The 18,938-nt window shown below is 34.7% G+C and overlaps 1 protein-coding gene across 4 annotated transcripts in view; it reads right to left on the reverse strand.

The window, feature by feature from the left end:
- Positions 1-4,468: 4,468 nt before the first annotated feature.
- Positions 4,469-18,938, reverse strand: part of LOC124532995 (RILP-like protein homolog) — a 35,799-nt gene continuing 21,329 nt past the window's right edge. The window contains exons 4-9 of one of the 4 annotated variants that reach the window (XM_047108144.1): positions 12,648-12,722; positions 12,039-12,137; positions 8,014-8,195; positions 7,107-7,235; positions 4,972-5,064; positions 4,589-4,731 (exon numbers count right to left, since the gene is read on the reverse strand). In XM_047108144.1, coding sequence (XP_046964100.1) covers positions 4,986-5,064; positions 7,107-7,235; positions 8,014-8,195; positions 12,039-12,137; positions 12,648-12,722 — 564 coding nt within the window. In that variant the 3' untranslated portion in view covers positions 4,589-4,731; positions 4,972-4,985. Of the gene's footprint in view, positions 4,732-4,971; positions 5,684-7,106; positions 7,236-8,013; positions 8,196-12,038; positions 12,138-12,647; positions 12,723-18,938 lie in introns of those variants that run through there. The other 3 variants (XM_047108143.1, XM_047108142.1, XM_047108145.1) reach the window with 3 other exon arrangements.

Genomic DNA, 18,938 nt, shown 5'->3' on the forward strand with positions numbered 1-18,938 from the left:
AAAAAGAACACCAGAACGTTCCACTATTTATCGAATAACTTAAATCTAGTACCCAGTAGTACTATGACTAGCATTTTTTAACGCATGACACTGATGATTGTCAATAAAAAATAAGTAAATAATAATTATCAAATGCTTATTTCATAGTTAAGGTATTGCCAGATAACAAAAACATTTGAGAAGGAAAATTAATCTAGCTGAGCTTTTTGTTGTTCAAGACCAAAATACAGGAATGCATGTTAAATACGTAACGCAGGCCATACACATACCTATGAAAGAAGTTTTAGGAATGATTACATTTGTCTTATACTAACGAGCAGAAAATACGCTCGGATAATAACTTAATTAAAAATAGTGTATAATAGAAATTGCAATACTTTCAATAGTGTGATGAAGACCGCTACTATAGGAGGCACACAAAACTATACGCGTTTTGATGAAGTCTAATCTATTCGAAAGTATAAAGGATCGAACACACCTTTGTTAGAGTCAGTTAGCGCCTGTGATACGAAATGGCGTTTAATGCTGCAGTCACATGATTGCGACAAATTTAATGTTACTGATGTTGACGATGGCTAGTCTAGTAGTGCCAGTACTGTTTGACATAAAACCTTCCCTGTCATATCTACTACATCACGCAGGTGTGTCTGACTCATTAACTTCCGATCAAAATTTTTACATATCACATTATTGTTCACCGCGGAACGTTCCTAAGTCCAGATAGTAATTAGTATTATTATTTTATCTACGTTAACGATTAATTTTATAACATTCAATTACAACACTATTCAATCAAATAAATCCTGACATTTTAGGATTTCTTTCTTAGTCACATTCTATAAAACAATTTGAAGAGATAATACAGTTATGCCAAAATTTATTAGCATTTAGAAGTAATAAAACATGAATTAAGATTATCGTCTTTGTCACAAGAATAAAAAAAATATATTTAGAAAATTATTCATTTTTATTAGGCCAAAATGTGTACCAGAGTGTGCCACAAAAATCAATATTTATTCCTAGAAGTACAGAATACATTTTAGCAGAGAGATTTAAAAAAAGAATTGGGGCAAAATGAAATATTAAAAAAAAAGCACGATAATAAACAGAATGTTGCCAGAACCAAATATAATGTTAAATTAGCACAAATTTAATTTAAATTGGCAAGTTAACAAGCAACAACATATTCTCGTATTCTACTTTTATTTAATCGTTGTTTTTTCTCATTCTCAGAATTCTTAAATACGTACATTTGAACACCAATGTAAGCCATCTGCAAAGATTTTTTTACTGAGTAAATAAAGATAACGACTCACTTCAATATTATAGATCTACAACTAGCTTTAATTGAATTCGCTATGTACTTACTTTACAAACGCATTTTTTTGTCGACAATTAAATGTTTCTTTTCGACATAAAAGAAACAACTTGATTATTTCTTTCATAAATATCGCATGCGTTGTGTTTACCTCGCAAATTATGTTGGACAGATTATAAAGACATTATGTCTTTGGAATAAAAATGACATCTGTCAATTTAAAAAATAAAAAGATTTCTGAAATTAAAGAATTAAAATCCGAATTTAATTTATGTCCAACAATAATGAACTCGGTAAATTAATGAAATGCTCTAAATTTAAACGTTAATATTTATCAGTTGTAACATGCCAAGATCTATAAATTAAAAAAAAAATAAAACCATGCTACTTGCCCTCGACCAGTATTATATAGAACCGTAAACGTACTTTTAACTAACAACGAACTAATATTAATAAATATATTACAATTAATATTAAACACACTATTAATTGAATTGTATCATTAACATGCATTTAATTTTCATTGAAGAACATTAAAGACTTAAGTGTAACACAGTAACATTTGTTTAATAAAGACCCCCTATCCTAAAGGGGCCTCGACGTTTAGAATATTAATCAACATCTGATGAATTAGGAGCCTCCTTACAAGTAGTGTACAAGTAATACATTCTAAGCATTGATTATTTAAACGCAATTGCTTTAAAATAATTCGATTATCACTGGTTGAATATCGATATTGATAAACTTATGATTAATCGTTAACAATAAACTTAAAAAGGTATCCGTATTCTTGAACAAACACCGATTAACTTTATAGAATATTATACGTGACGTTAAATGGGATACATGTCTTTAATATTGCGATATACGCAAATCTATCGACTATAATCCATACATTGATATTTTAAAATAAATATTATTCATTAGACCTCTATTTAATTACATTTTTCAACACACACATACACGAGTTTCACACATACACAGCCCTATAATAATAATATATTGGTCACTCCTAAAACATATCATTTGATATAGTTGAACGATTAATATATTAACAACGAAGAATAAATTAATAATTAAAATAAAACTCGTCCCCGATAATGGCATTGGAGTATTCATATGTAGTAAATGAATAAAACTTTAGGTATATATGTCGGAGCTATAAGATATAAAAACGCGTAATCTTAAATGACCGGTCTGAAATTAGTAAAGTGTTGCTGTATTTTTCGATTATAGTTAAAATTATTTTGCTAACGCTATCGGAGTCTGACTTCACACCGGCCGATTGAAAATTGCGCGTATTGTAACCGTCCTTCGAACTGACAGACGGGTACGGTCTACATAAAAGTTACCATCGACCAATTGTTGGTTAGAATAATATTTTGTTTCGAAATACTGATTCACTAATAGATAAGAAAGATATATACTCTATCGCAGTAAATGTAAATATTAAAAACGCCGTCACCAGCAAAAAAGGTTATGTTAGAAAATTAATTTAATATTCAACCAATCTGGATCAATATGTATTGATGACTGACGGTGACAGCGGTATTCTTTTGACGTTATTGTTTCGTTGGTGCTGAATCAACACAGATTATATTCACTTTTTATGTATAAAAAAATAATAATAAAAGAGTTTATATTATTAATAGGTTTCCTCCTTTTTAACGATAATTTTAATTACGAAGTTGATATATTGAATTTATAACTTAGTTTTATTCTATTGTGAAATTCGTAATTTCGACCCAAACAGTTCGTAATTTTTATACTATAGAGAAATTCATGAAAATTTTCCAAAAAATCCTTTTACTACCCACAGAATAACTATTGTTGTGTATTATGCACTGTATTAGACCACTTCGCACCCTCGTTCAGAACTTTCAGATATAGCAACATAGCCTAGCAACATATGTTGGTTTCTTTGTGATCGAAGTGCCTTAACCATAGACCGAGCAACAATTTCAGAACGTGTATAACGCAAGTGTACATTTCGCTTTCGTTTATACAATTGTTCTCGTCCCACAGCGCTAACTTCCTCCCGTATTCCTTATACGATACTAATTTCATAAATATTTTATGTAAATTCCTGCTCAAAAATGATTTCCTATGGTCGTCGACTTCTTCGCTACAAATACTACAATTACAATATCTATCTACTTCTATTAAATTGGAAGAATCTATTAGTCTATTGTTATCTTTTCTGGCAACATTATTATCTTTAGCACGATTTGAAACATCGTTAACGACAATTGTGGGTACATTGTTTGTGAATTCATCATTAGTACGGAATGATACATTTCTTTTTAGCTTAGTGTTGCTTAAATTATTACCGCTGGTTTTTGTCCTCTTGTAACATTCTTTGAGATACGCAAACGGTATAGAGTCATCAATCGCTTCATCCGACCCGCGACGTGAACGATCTCTATTGCTAATAAATACATCATCATCATCATCTTCATCCCAATTTTTCATTCGATTCAGGTTCTGTCTGATCAAAACTTCCTTCCTCAAATTTCTGATAGGATTTTCTTGCCATTCATTTGACGTCACGCCGAATCGTCTCTGGCGTAATCTTGTATTCATCGATTCATCCTCATTCAGTCCCATTCCTTTTGCCTCGTACGATATACTCCGATAAATTGGCCCGGCTAGTTCCAACCTACTCATATCGACCTCAGTCGCAGCCCTCTCCAAATGTCCAAACGAACTTCTAGTAGATTCTCTATACTCATCGAAATTTTTGGAATAAGTCTTCTGCAACTTCCTGATTTGCGGAGTCACCTTTCCAATTTCCGTATCGATACCCTTAAAACTCTCTCTCAGCACCGATAGCGCCAAACTGTTGCCAAACATCGAATTCGTCACATCCAAAGATACGTGCCGGCTTCTCGCTCGCACCGGAGAAGCCGGTATATCCTCGAAACTCCTGTACTGCTCGAGACGCAAGGTCGATTCGACATCCTCGGAACCTATCGTCCAATTCGACGCCGTGTCGTCGCCGCCGTCCGAGCCGACGGAGAACGACTGCAAGTATTCGAAGATTTCGAGGCCGCGGTCGAGCGAGATGGAGCGCTGCAGCGGCACGTCGTGCTGGAAGCCGGGCGGCGGCTCCAGCTCGTCGCGCTCCTGGAACTCGCTGCCGAGCCACGCGTCCACCTCGCGCCGGGTCAGGTCTAGCTGCAGCAGCTCCCGCCGGAGGTCGAGCTCCGGCCGGACGGTCCGGATTTCGGAGAAGCGTCTGTGTAAGGTCTGCGGGGCGGGGCGTGCGGGGGCGGGGTCGGGGGCGGGGTCCGAGTGCCTACGCGGGGGCGGAGGCGGCGCCGGCGGGGGCGGCGCCCTTGCCCAGCGCCGACAGCGGCCGGCGCGGGAACCCGCCCACGGCGATATCAGACTCAGCAAAGAGCTTGCGAAAACTGCGGACGGACATCTCGCTTAGTACATATCGATCGGGCCGACTACGGACTAACGAAAGCGATTGTCGTCGCGTGTGTGGCGGGTAAATGAGCGGACACTACTATGCTCGGTGACGAGTGCTGCAGTTGTTACGGTATGCTACTCTAAAATCTAATATTTAGTAACTTAAAAAAATTATAAATAGTCCTGAATATTCTTCGTGATCCTGTAATATAATTCTTTTATTTAAATTTTAATACCTTGATTCCACGAATCAGTACCAAGGGCCGAAAGAGATCCTCGGCGGTGGCGACCGGCGACCTTCGTGACGGGTAGTCAGCGCCAACCAGAATCTATCCATCGATATCAGGGACGGGTTCAACGAAAAATAAAATAAAAATTACAAAACGAAAAAAAAAAAACAATTCTAGTCTCGAGATTTTTGTAAATAGAATAATAATAATGAAAATTGAATACGTTCTGAGCTAAGCCAGCAGGCTAAAGTCGGAAAATATGTAAATTGAAAATGCAAGGAGTTTAATAGTAAAAAGAAACGTGTGTTATATTTCATATGACTCCATGCGGGGCATACAAATAATTATAACATATTTATCTTCAATATGAATAACTAAGTAGCATCAAGCTACAGAAAAAAACCTCGAGAAAATCATAAATGAAAAAAAAAAAGAAACACTAAAAATATCGACACACAGACTAGCCTTGCTTCATATGTAGTGATATGATATCTGATACAAAACTGCTGAATTATATGTTAGCTGATTGTTCGACACTAAAATAACACTAAACAACAACAAGGGGCGTGGTCAAGCGGTAAAAGCGTTTAGTGTATTTACGTCCATGCCATTCCGTGCGCCGTGCTTAGTGTTACGATGGTTCCGTACTTTGGCACTTTGAGATCTCTTTCGGCCCTGGTCGCATTTTCCGTATATTTTTTTTTAAACAATAACGCACCTAAAAAGAATTGAAACAATTTTGATAAATAAAGCCGAAATTCCATGCGTTTTTATTTTTCACCCAATAATTATATATCGTGGGAAAAATGTACCAGAACCAATTAGAAGCTGCGTCGATGTTCACAAATTTGTTTAGTATATAGTATATAAATATATATGTTTTTGTTGATAATAATGTGGTGATCGTATATATTAGCTCCTGCGTGCGTGACATAAGCATATGTATCGCAATAGTAACATATATACATTGTATTATATATGAAACTTTTACGGCATGATGAACATTTTAAGATATAAAGCGTTTCTCTTCTTACAAACGATATCTTTTGTTTCACATTCGTCGCGTGTAGCGTCAGATATACACGCGCTCTTAATGATTTTGTGACGTAGTTTTATTAGGACATTATATAAGGAAATTCCTCCACTAATTGCTATTCAACAAATTGACGCCATTTAAAATACTCACAAATTGATAGTAAAGTGTATTTATAAAACACACTAGGCGTTCAAATTGCCAGAAAGTATTCATTATTTTTTTTACATTTTTCTGCTGTCCGTACAATCATTACATCCATTCATAAACAAATCATTACATCTGGCATTATAAATAGAAAATAAGCATTGTTTTTGGATTGGTGAATTAGTTAGATATTCTAAATGAACATGTTAGTACAGCTCAGGTTTGATGTTATTAAACAGTTGTAATGTAAATAGCCATGCGTAAGCATCCTTGTTGTTTTAATACCTCCTATCAAAAATACTTATTAATACATATATACGAGCACCCAGTATATTAATAAATTAATCCCAATACATTAAATGATGTTAGGCATGCATAAATATCATTTCATATTAATTATAAACCACGTGCACTTATTTAATGGAAAATACGAACTCCTCTTATATACAAGATCTGAAAAGATGGTTGAATATTTACAAGGAACTAGTACGAATAAACAAATGCCAAAACCAAATAAAAAACACCCTGTATCTTCATCCAGTTCTCATACTGAAAACGACCTTTTTTATATTTGTTTCAAAATCAATAGCATTATGGAATGTCTTCCAAACCTCCTCAAAAGGGGAGGAGGCCTTAGCCCAGCACAGTTATTGCAAAAAAAGTCTCGTATGAGAAAGCTGAAATGAAATACACCCTGTATCATCACCCAGTTCTCATAGTGAAAACGACCTTTTTATATTTGTTACAAAATCAATAGCATTATGGAATATGTTCAAAACCTCCTCAAAAGGGGAGGAGGCATTAGCCCAACAATAAAAATTATACAGGCTGTTGTAGTTATTGCAAAAAAAGTCTCGTATGATATAGCCGGTTTTGCTACAGTCAGGCATTTGTGTACTCGTCATGCACTAGGCGAGTCCGAGGTGTGGGGAGAGGGGGGGAGAGGGGGGGGTGTACTCACAACTTCCGGATGCCGCTGTTGCGCTTCCAGGGCGCGTCGTCCGGCTCGGCGGGAAGCGGGCCCTGTACTGGCGCCTCGTCGTCCTCCGCGCACGCGCCCAGCGACGGCGGCGACGGCGACGCGTCCGAGCTGCGGGACACAGGCGCGTGCCTTACAAACCACTCCAGAGGCCGGAGCCAGAACAAATGGACCTATCTGACCTTTGATACCATTTTACATGATAGCATTGGTCGTTACGAGGCCGGAACACAAATGGGCCTAAGTGACCTCTGATACCATTTGACGTGATAGCATTGGTCGTTACCTGAGTTGACAGTTTGGAAGACAGTCGAACTTTGGAAGTCATATTCAATTTGGTATAAGTAGTGGAGTGTCATAGTGATACTTTTATAAGTAAATACATTATGTTATATTAAATCTAGAACTCTTTGTAGAGCATAATCAAGTACAGCTATTAAATCGAATCTTATATATATTTTGTCCTAGGGATAAAGTACCCTTGTAAACTTTTGGTCATAGATCATCTATTGATTGAAAAGGGTGACTCTATACCCTCTACTCTGCCAGAAACCACAGTCCTATATCTAAGGTACAGTTATATCCTAAACTAGACTGATATTATTATTTCGAAATCAACTATCTATTTTTTAACTACTCTTTGACAGTCAAACCACTACATCAAATTCGATACAAAAAGAAATTAACCACAAAATGAAAACACTAGGGTAATTCCAATTTCAAAACATATTTTTTTTTAATTTCCAGGTCAATTACATTCAGTACTAATTGTTATATTGTATCTGTACATTTGCAGCTGTATATGAACTAAGAAAAAATAATAGCTTGTCAAGTAACAATTTTATTTAGACCTGGAAAATGCTATTTGGCCCAAAGGCGATTGGCTCACCTGTCTGGCTGCGGCTCGGCCTGCAGCGCTTGCAGCTGCTCCTCAGCGCGATTCAGCTTGAGTTTGAGCTCGTTCCTCTCGTGTAATATGGCGCGGAGCTCACGAACGCTGAACGTCGGCTTTGAGGACTGATCCTCGTCATCTCCACCGTCGGGAAGCGCCACCCCACATGAAGTGCACTTCTGGTTCAAATTTACAATATCAATAATCTTCTTACAAGATCTTCCACCAACCCGCATTGGAACAGCGTTTATTTATTTATTTTTTATTTATGGTATAGGTTGGCGGACGAGCATATGGGCCACCTGATGGTAAGTGGTCACCATCGCTCATAGACATTAACGCTGTAAGAATTATTAACTATTCCTTACATCGTCAATGTGCCACCAACCTTGGGAACTAAGATTTTATGTCCCTTGTGCCTGTAGTTACACTGGCTCACTCACCCTTCAGACCGGAACACAACAATACTGAGTACTGTTGTTTGGCGGTAGAATAACTGATGAGTGGGTGGTACCTACCCAGACGGGCTTGCACAAAGCCCTACCACCAAGTGAAAAGCGTGGTGAAATATGTTTCAAACCATCTCCTTAATGGAAGAGGAGGTCTTATCTCAGCAGTGGGAAATGTACAGGCTGTAACTTACAAGATCTGTAATAAGACGTGCTTACTAGCGAGTTTCTTTAACTAAAAAAAAAACAGTATAATATTACATAATACTTTAAAAATAAGCTAGTGTTAATTCGACAAAAAATAATTACGTTAAGAAACGAGTTAATATATGGGTCATTAAAAATGAACTGATTATGTATTTTATAAAAAAAAAAGATGTTCGATATAATACCAAAAAAACAGTACAAAAGTTTATTTTACTTAAATTTTGTACATTTATTAGTCATCACTTGCACGTTGGGTACTTGACTTTAAACGCGGAAATTAAAAAAAAAAATACAATTATAATTGTGTTGCAGTCACCGGTTGGCTGCATCGAAGTCAAGATCAAAGTCGAAAAATATTTGCGGCACTAATCATATAAAATTGTATTATTATTTTAATGTAAAAAATATTTAATATATGTGAATGTGCATGTGTGAGAAAGTTTATCAGCGTGTGCGTATATTCATTATATGATTGCATTTGAAAATTAAAATTAAAAAAAAAAAAAATTAAAAGATTATCATTTCAAATTGAGAAGTAAATCTCTTTCGATCATCGCGGTTTAAATTCCGACGTGTTTCTTGTCGGATTAAGTTAACTTTTATTTAGTGATATAATATTATAAAATGGCAGAGACAAGGTTCTTAGTTTAAAATCTATCGTATTTCAAAATATTATACGTCTCTTTATAACAAGATTCAAATGGAGGAGTCTATTCATTGATAGGAGCTTGAATACTGAACTACCAAAATAGTGTATTTTAACAATATATTATTTTATGGACGGATATAGAGGAAGGGGACGACCGATGAAACGATGGATGGACTGTGGGAATAATTATATGGCTGGAAAGAATGTTACTTGTGAGATGACGTCAGATAGGAAAGTATGGAAGACATGTTGCGCCGACTCCAAGTAAATTAAATAAGAGCAGGAGATCTTATTCCAATTAACTTGGAATCGGACATCCTCCTGAATGATGACATTATTTTATAGATATGAATTTTATTTATATTTAGTGATTTTACACAACATTTTCATTGAATCATAGTTAATTTGATACCTAGAAGGTTAATTTGTCGCGCTTGGTAATAAATTATTAAAATCCTGTAAAGCCGACCCTGGATAAGAACAATTTTGCATTTATATAGACTTCCCCCATTATGTAACAAGAACAAGACCAAGATATATCATAGTTTGCGATTCACTTTCCCCGACTACACAGCGTTTAGTTTCTAAAATTCATTGTCAAATTTTCAGTTGAATCTGGGCTGTGATTGGTCGATGGTGGTGATAACGCCTAGACGACCAATGAGCGTTCAGTATTTGATTAGTAAAGATACCATAGAGATAATACCGCTTACGTTAAATTCCAATATTTAAATTTAATTACAATTTGCTTATTACTTCAGATACTGATGTTTACTATAACAAAAGTTGTACTCATGATTTTACATTACTTTTTAATTTTAACTGGAACCACAGGCCTATCATATGATAGTAATGGATTACCCACAACATCGGTACTGTAAACAATAATTCGGTTTTACCCATTATGATTTATAAACCTTTTTTTCGGAAGAAGGCAAAGTTATATGATAATCACTTTTGTGACGCACACGTGCTGCGTAGACATTGACAAATGGTACTTGTAAAATAACGTAAGGTATTCTGTATGACGTCAATGTTTCGCTAACTTTTCTATCATAGTATTTGTAAATAGGAATGTATTGAAAGGACTCTTAGTCACCTTGAAAGTAAACAAAATGCTTATTTTCTCGACATATTCTAGTTATATCATACACAAAAAACAGGCTGAGAAATGCTAACGAGGTGGCTGATTTTTAGCTATGATATAGGAGAGCTTAGAAAAGCTTGGATTTGAATTGTCAACCTCGATTTCATGTGTGCGTTCGACGCCATTTTGAAAAGATAGGTTGAATTTCGTTTCTTTATTATAAACACGCTGTGATCCGAAAAACAAAACACGTTTTTTTGCTTCATTTACACTTTACAATTTACGTAGTATATATTTCAACCTATCGCTACTGTCCAAAAATCCACCTTCTCTGACGAACGCTCAGACTTTAAAACTAGAATCTACCAAACTAAATTAAACATTGATATTCATCCTTAGTGGATCCAATAGGATTTTACCGGCCTAGACATAAAATGTCGTTATACCCTGATTAAAATTGGAATGAATCCAATTGCAACACAAACCAAGCCTAAGGTTTATACGTCTTTGATATAACCCTGTCTAATTTAGACGTAGTCCACAAACATATCCAACCTAGGCTTTTCATCTACATGATATGAAACAGGCTAACAACCCTTAAGGGTAGGGTAATCTTAGGATTCAAAGGCACTTAGGATTGAAAGGCATTGAAATGCGAAGTTATTATATCTATATTAATATTATAAATGTGAATGTAACTTCGTCTGTCTGTAGGTCTGTCGCTCTTTCACAACAAAATCAATGAACCGAATTAGATGAAATTTCGTATAAAGCAAATTTGAACTCCAAGGAAGGACACGGTACTGATAAAAATATTTTGGTGTATGGTTAAGGACTGAGAACACATGATGGTACAAAATAGGCGAGATAGGGATAAGGGATACGCTCGATTTAGTGTATTTATAAAACAGTTATCGACTTTGGTTTTTTTTTTTCCTTGTTAAATATACAATTCTCGACCATAAAGTAATTAAATTTGATTAAAAATGAAATTGACGAATAAAATCTAATATACAATATTATGCGGTTCTTTTACGCGGCTTAGTATTGATTGAGCTGGCCGAATTCGTCACGTAAGGAAAAAACATTATATTTCCTCGAGCCGACCTTTTCCTTTTTATTTAACCTTATTTAACTCATGTTTTGATACACACGGGACTCTAAATAACAATTCTGTTTCATTAAATATATTATTTAATACAAGGCAACTACGTTCCACTCCAGTGTACCATGACATTTTTCTTATTTTTAACAAAGGAGTATTCATCACCATTTTTTCACTAACTGAGAATTACACTAATCACAGTGATTTGACACCTACTTTGAGTTATACCATCGTCATATTAAACATCGAGTATAATGCGTGTATATTTGTATGTATGAGTGAAACCTTACAACTGTATCCTAAATCTGTTCCCAAAAGTTTGTGCTGAAATTTTACACATATTTTTGGTGTTGGTTGTTGTATTAGTTTATTTTATTTGATTGAAGAAGATCAATATCAACAAAAAAACCATGGACTCAGTATTTGGCGATTCAAATTTAGTCTTGCCGCTCATATCACTTACAAGTAAAGTGCTAAGTACTACATTTCATTAATTTTTGGGGGATAATTTAGAAATAAATTAACCTTATTCTGTGCATCTGACTGCTGCAGGACGGCGATATCACGCTGCTGTGATTGGACTATTGCGGTCAGCTCAGTGCGTTCCTCGCATACTAGACGCATCTGAAATATTTATCGATTGGTTAAAAATAAACAAAAAAGAATATGGTTCTTTGGATTCTATGGAATCTTCAACTGACACATCTGATTAATTGACCACTGAAATTATGACTCAATACTGAACTCTAGTTGGTTACCCATAATGTCATCGGCTGTCATTGACAAAATAATTGGTGTTCAGATTATCATCTGATTAACGTTGGATTACGTTAGGTTAATCTTTTTGATGAATATTTAAATGACTAAAACAGATCTAAAAACATATTGATTAGGCTTATAAGTAACCTCTTTGTAACCTTGGCCTTAGTAGTGAAGAACTCCAATACACACATTTCTACATAGAAATTCATTGAAATGAGACTCATGCAGGTCCGTAAGATATTTTTCTTTACCGCCGATCTCGAGATGAGATAAACATACAGTAAGGACATGAAAATAAATTGGTGGTTGTAGTCGTTTAAGATGCACGGCTTATATACATTCACAAAAAAAAAAAAATCAAAGCATTAATACCTGATTTTGTAGTTGCTTATGTTTTCGTCGGAGATCACGGCTGACCTGCGCTAGTTTCTCCACTTGACTCGTCAACTGTAATGTATCCAGAATAGCCATTTTACTTTAAACTATACGTCTATTATAAATAAATATAAATTGTTAAGTCCAAGACCAAATAAAATAACGTAAAATGTCTTATCAACGAGACGTACGATACAAGTCATATATAAACAAAATACATATGTGAAAACACTACATAGTATCAAATTCTGATAAAATTTGGAGTATGTTAGATAGAGAAAAATATACGATGTAGGTTAGTTTATGTATAATGAAATGTGTTTATTGATATTGCCTTTGAAATGATTAGATATGTCAATCCAGTGATAAGCAATTGTTTTGGGGATAATGATAACATGCTTATACATTTCAATGATCATTTGTTTTAGCTGCGTAGTTTAAATAAAGAACAACAAATTGTTTAAATTGACAACGCATTTCTCGTCCCTATATATGTATGTATGTTTGTGTAAGGGCAGTTAGTTTATAATCAATCAATCCAGACTAAACTTTACTTACTAGGGTTTTGTGCAAGACCGACTAGGTTACCACCAAATACCGTCTTCTACCGTCAAGCAGGAATACTTTGTATTTTTGTGTAGCGGTTTGTACGGTGTGGGCCAGTGTAACTACAGATAAATGATAATTTACTTCCGAAAGTTGGTGACACATGCACACGAGTATGCCCAAACAAATAAGAGAAATAAAATGCAAATATGCATGTTATATATAAAAAAACAATTAATCACTTGATGATACATTTAAACGAATGTAAAAAAAGTATCGTAGTATCGAAAGCAAAGTTCTCATATATCCAATTAAAGTTGATTTTTGTATCGTCATTATAAAATTTCGGTTTTCGAAGTAAATAATTGTGAATGCGCCGTATGTAAGCCAGCTTTAAGCGCTCGAATCGCTTTTATACCGCACTGAGATTTAGTGTAGCGTACATGCGGTTCATATTTGTAGCACACTCGACCTGCTTACACGCCACCGCTATGGCAGTTACTGTGTATTTTAGTCTACCCACGAAAATATTAAAATTGTGAATTTTTATTTCTGAACAAAATGAATATATTTTTATTTGATTTTTCGGAAAATCGTTTTCCCAGAATTAAAGTATTATTGTATACAATGATTATGGTATTGATAGATAAAAGTAGTAAGAGTGTCGTTGATATAGGTGCGAAAAGTGTAGTGTTCTCTCTGCTGTTGAATTTCAGAGCGATCATCTTCATCATCATCATCCAACGTATAATTCATATACGTTATATTTAACATAGCTTAACGTGACGAAAAGTATTATATTTTTAATTTAGTATACATTACTCAATCAAAAGAAAAAACAACAATAGAAAATGAGATCTTCAAATACAATGACTGGAATCGTGTCACATTGGCGTACCATTCAGCTTCCAAGTTGGATACCGTAAATATGATCAGCTGAAACAACGATTCAAGAGTGCTTCAAAAAGCTTACTCGTAAAGTATATTTAGATTTACGGAAACAATCAAAGAGAACCGTAACGCGTTTTGATTTTAAAGTATATTTCTATAACACTATCCATCTTGTGATGAATTTTAAAACATTATTGGACATAATGTACTCGTAAGTATATATACTTTGTTGAAGATTCTTAATAAATAAACAAATTGGCGAAACAAAAAATATAGCTAGACATATTCAAATACGCACATTTAAGCACTTTTGTGTCGTTTTGTTGTTGTCAAAATAAATGAAATTCGATCACCGGTTCGGAATGTTGGTATTACCGAAAAGAACAGTCTAGAAACTCCATATATTTCTAAATTTGTATTCTATGCAAACAGAAAAAAAACTAACTATGGTATACAATTACCAAAACAACATTACAAGGAAAAATGCAACAACGTATCTATCTATACAAAGATGTCTATATAGCTGAATTTTAGTTAAACGCGATAATTTCAGACACTATCAATCCGATACAAAAAAATATTTTACGTTATACGACCATTTGTCACGAAAGGTTAAAGTATAAACGTATCACGTTACGTTTCACGTGAGTGAAGAAGCCAGCTACTTTAAATACAAAATGTATAAATATAAATATATTAATATATGTGAAAGTAACTCTGCCTGTCTATCTATCTGTCTGTCGTTCTTTCACGACCAAACCGCTGAACCGAATTCGATGTAATTTGGTATGAAGCAAACTTGAACTCCTAGACATAACTAAAAGATAACAACCAACGCCCTAAAATACGAGGGAAGTCGCGTACGACTACTAGTACAAAATACGTCGTACGTCCCGATTTAAAAGGAAAATATACTCAAATTCTTATCAATTTTAGGCGAGCTCAACGATAATTGGTCGTACCGTACACGAAGGTCACAATGTTAGCGCTGCCGAACAGTCGCGCTCTGGTTACGGTACATTAGACTTTTCACTTAAATACTATGAAATAAAAACTATTTACAAAGACAACCGACTGTATATTTCATATTATATATCGATAGTCATTTAATATTGTCGTAATAATGTCAACAATAGACACATTTATTGTGGTGCAACTATTCATTGGCAATTTAAACTTTTCCGCGTCTTGTAGAGCTAAATGCTCTCAGTACATAGGCATTTTGATCTTTTTATCTTTTGGCGAGTCATGAAAACATGATGGAAGTGGATTTTTATCGTGGGCGCGCGCAGTTGACATTAGAACTATATGATGAAGTAGTGGATTAAGTGGTTTAACCACCAATTGACTGTCAAGTCACTTGAAATAGACAACTTCACACCTAATCTTCTTTTAAAATGTTTATTTTATTACAAACGGTGCAATGCTGATACAAAATGGTTTGTATATGTATTACAACAGAATTTGTTTTACTAAAACTTCTAAAACGATCAGCGTTTCATATATTGTCCATGCATAACATACAAAAACCTTCCTCTCGAATCACCCTATCTAATAAAAAAAAAAAACGCATCAAAATCCGTGGCGTGATTTTAAAGATCTTAGTATACGTAAGAACATACAGCTTTAAGCGACTTTGTTTTATATGTAATTATGATGATTTAAATTGTGAACGTATAAATTTTGGAAAGAGTATTACAGTAGTGGCGAAAAAAGTAGAAATTACATTAATCACAATAATTTATTGTAATTAATTATTTGCATGCAATTAAAACTATTTTTAATTGCGTCGAAGAAGTAGAACTTCTCACGCGCGTACATAATTACACGCACCTTCTTTTAATATTCTAGGAATTGATTTTAGGACTGGCATGGATGAAAATATATAAAAACTAGATTTCGCACGCATTCAAGGGGATCGATTGTCACGTGTTAGGCAAAAAAGTGGCCTATGCCCTTCCATTGAGTTCAAGTTTGCTTCATACCAATTTTCAACAAATTCGGTACATTGGTTTGCTCTTGAAAGAGTGACAGACAGACAGACAGAGTTACCTTCACATTTATAATATTAATAAAGATTTAAAAGACATATAGATCAGTACTCTTTATTCTTTTTTTGTCTAACGATTGTCTTTAGGTTGGTATTGACAAGCTATTATTTTATAATTCCTTGGTGCGGTGCACGTCGCGAGGGTTTAAATTTCTATGGAGCCCTTTGGCGCCACGTCTTATTTTGTAACGCACGTTGCCAATCCAAACGCCAAAAACGCAATCTTTTGGGTTATGGCTCTTATCAAAGAAAAAAATATCTAAACAAACGAAATCATGAATGTTTACCTTAAATTATCAATAAATGAAATTTATCGTATCGCCTTTTAATTATAGATTCATTTTGTTGCCAAGTAATGATAGTCGAAAACATAAACAGTAAAAACAGTCATCAATTTTGTTAATCTAGCAATTTGAAATGGCAAGTGTAACATTTTAATTACACGCTTTAAGATATAAATTATTATCTCATACATTTTAATTGATTACGGATATCAATTACATATCGACATATAAGATATAAAGCACAGACATCATGTTTTAGTGGAGAGGGGATGGAACTCGGGACTCCCACATACCGAGCCAATCGTGGTAGCTTAGCTACCAATCAACGTTGATTATTTGGGTAAAAGTGGTAATTCCCCAGACGTTACAAAACATAGAATATAAGTTACATTGCATAAATCAGTTATCATGTTTTTTTGGCGGACGAGCATATGGGCCACCTGATGGAAAGTTGTTACCATCACCCATAGATAATGACACTGTAAGATATATTACCTTGCATCGTCGATGGGCCACCAACCTTGGAAACTAAGATGTTATGTCCCTTGTGCCTGTAGTTACACTGGCTCACTCACCCTTCAAACCGGAACACAACAATACTGAGTACAGTTATTTGGCGGTAGAATAACTGATGAGTGGGTGGTACCTACCCAGACGGGCTTGCACAAAGCCCTACCACCAAGTAAAAAGTCAGTCAAGTCATGTTTTGATAAACAAGTCTCGATAGATAACAAAGCAATAATTTTCTGTTTGGGTTGTTAGGTGTTAATACTGCACACTCACTTCACGTATAACTGATAGAAATCATTAGATAGTATAAACCAAAGCCGCTTGCCGCTTTCTGTCCCTATGTATTCTTAGATCTTTAAAATTACGCAACGGATTTTGATGCGGTTTTTTTAATAGATAGAGTGATTCAAGAGGAACCTTTTTTGTATAATACATGAACAATGTAGTCATGAAACTGATTATTTTAGAAGTTTCTAATGTGATGTAGTAAATAAACAAATTCTGTAGGATATTTAGCATCAGTATTGCTCTAGTGCGAAGCCGGGGCGGGTCGCTAGTACATCAATAACCTAAACCAGTCACTATAAACTTAGTTCTGCTGGTTCGACCCGTTAAAATCTACATTCCGAACTAGATAAGGCTCGATATAATAGTACTATTAAACATCGGCGTTGTGTCCAATTCTCAACTTGGACTGTCTGCGGTAGCTCGCTAACCAAGAGAATGTCATTACTCACTGGTCTCTACCCGGGTGAGAGTGTTCGTACAAGCCCGTCTGGGTACTACTTACTCGTAAGATTCTACAGACAAACAGCAATTACTTATTGTAGCGGCACGCTATGACGGCCGTTTTGACTTTTGCCCGCTCATGAAGTTTCGTATTTAATAAATAATTACATCAAAGGAGCAAATTGTTGTTCTTTATTGTCAATAGTGACGTGCAGTTAGTCATAAAATTCATCGAATGTGATTTCTAAACTACAAATATTAGGGTACCGCGAAGATAACTTTTCTTTTGCGTAAACGTGTACCTCGCACTCACTCTGTTGACAGTAAATATTTTATCTATTTTATAAATTATTTATTTATTTTATTTTAGTTATTCATTCAAATTCCAATTTTTGATTTAAATTGATTTTGTTTGAATATATTACTTAAACTTATTTTACATATTTTTAAATAAACCTTTTTAATCAGATAGTACTTGCAACAAAAACTTGAATTAAATTTTACTTGCAAAAAAACAAAGATTTGAATAAATTTACATTTCACATCCGTTTTTTAATGTGTCAAAACGGCCATCGTATTCTGCCGCTAGAATTGTATTGTTGTGTTCCGGTTTAAAGGTTGAACCAGTGTAAATACATCTTACCGCCGAAGGTTGGTGGCGCATTGGTTACCGTATGGCCCATTTGCTTATCCACCTACCTCTAAAATCCTTTATACCATAATGAAATATTTCAATTCACATCCCTCATAGAACATAACTAGACGAAACGAATACTAAACAATGAATACTATCTTCATTTTGATTATACGGTAATTAGCCTGCATACAAAACCTAAAATTGTGAAAGCTTATGATTTCGACATACTTAAAATAGATATTTCTTTTTAAAACATTTCACGGTATTCAAAAGGCCGTCATGGCACAACGTGTATTTATTTCGAGACTTCATTTATCTGAAGATGTGTCGCGAGCTCTGCGCTTCTATTCAATAGAATCATTTGTAAATATTGTACGTGTATCGTGTTTATAGTAACCGAACAAACAGTCTCATCATAGCTGGAAGTCATTATGCATGTACACGGCGGCTCGAGCCTCCATGAATGTTTAATTTTAACACTGAATTTTCATGCGATGCAGCGAAACTTTGAAACATTTTCAAAGCTGTTTTTACAGTTGAATTATTAACATTGAATGCAACAAATATATTTTAAGACAAAATTATAACATGAAATGGTCTTTTGAGATTGTTTCATTAATATGGGTTTTCATAAATAATGA

Source organism: Vanessa cardui, chromosome 10, assembly GCF_905220365.1.
Source record: "Vanessa cardui chromosome 10, ilVanCard2.1, whole genome shotgun sequence".
Lineage (NCBI taxonomy): Eukaryota > Metazoa > Arthropoda > Insecta > Lepidoptera > Nymphalidae > Vanessa > Vanessa cardui.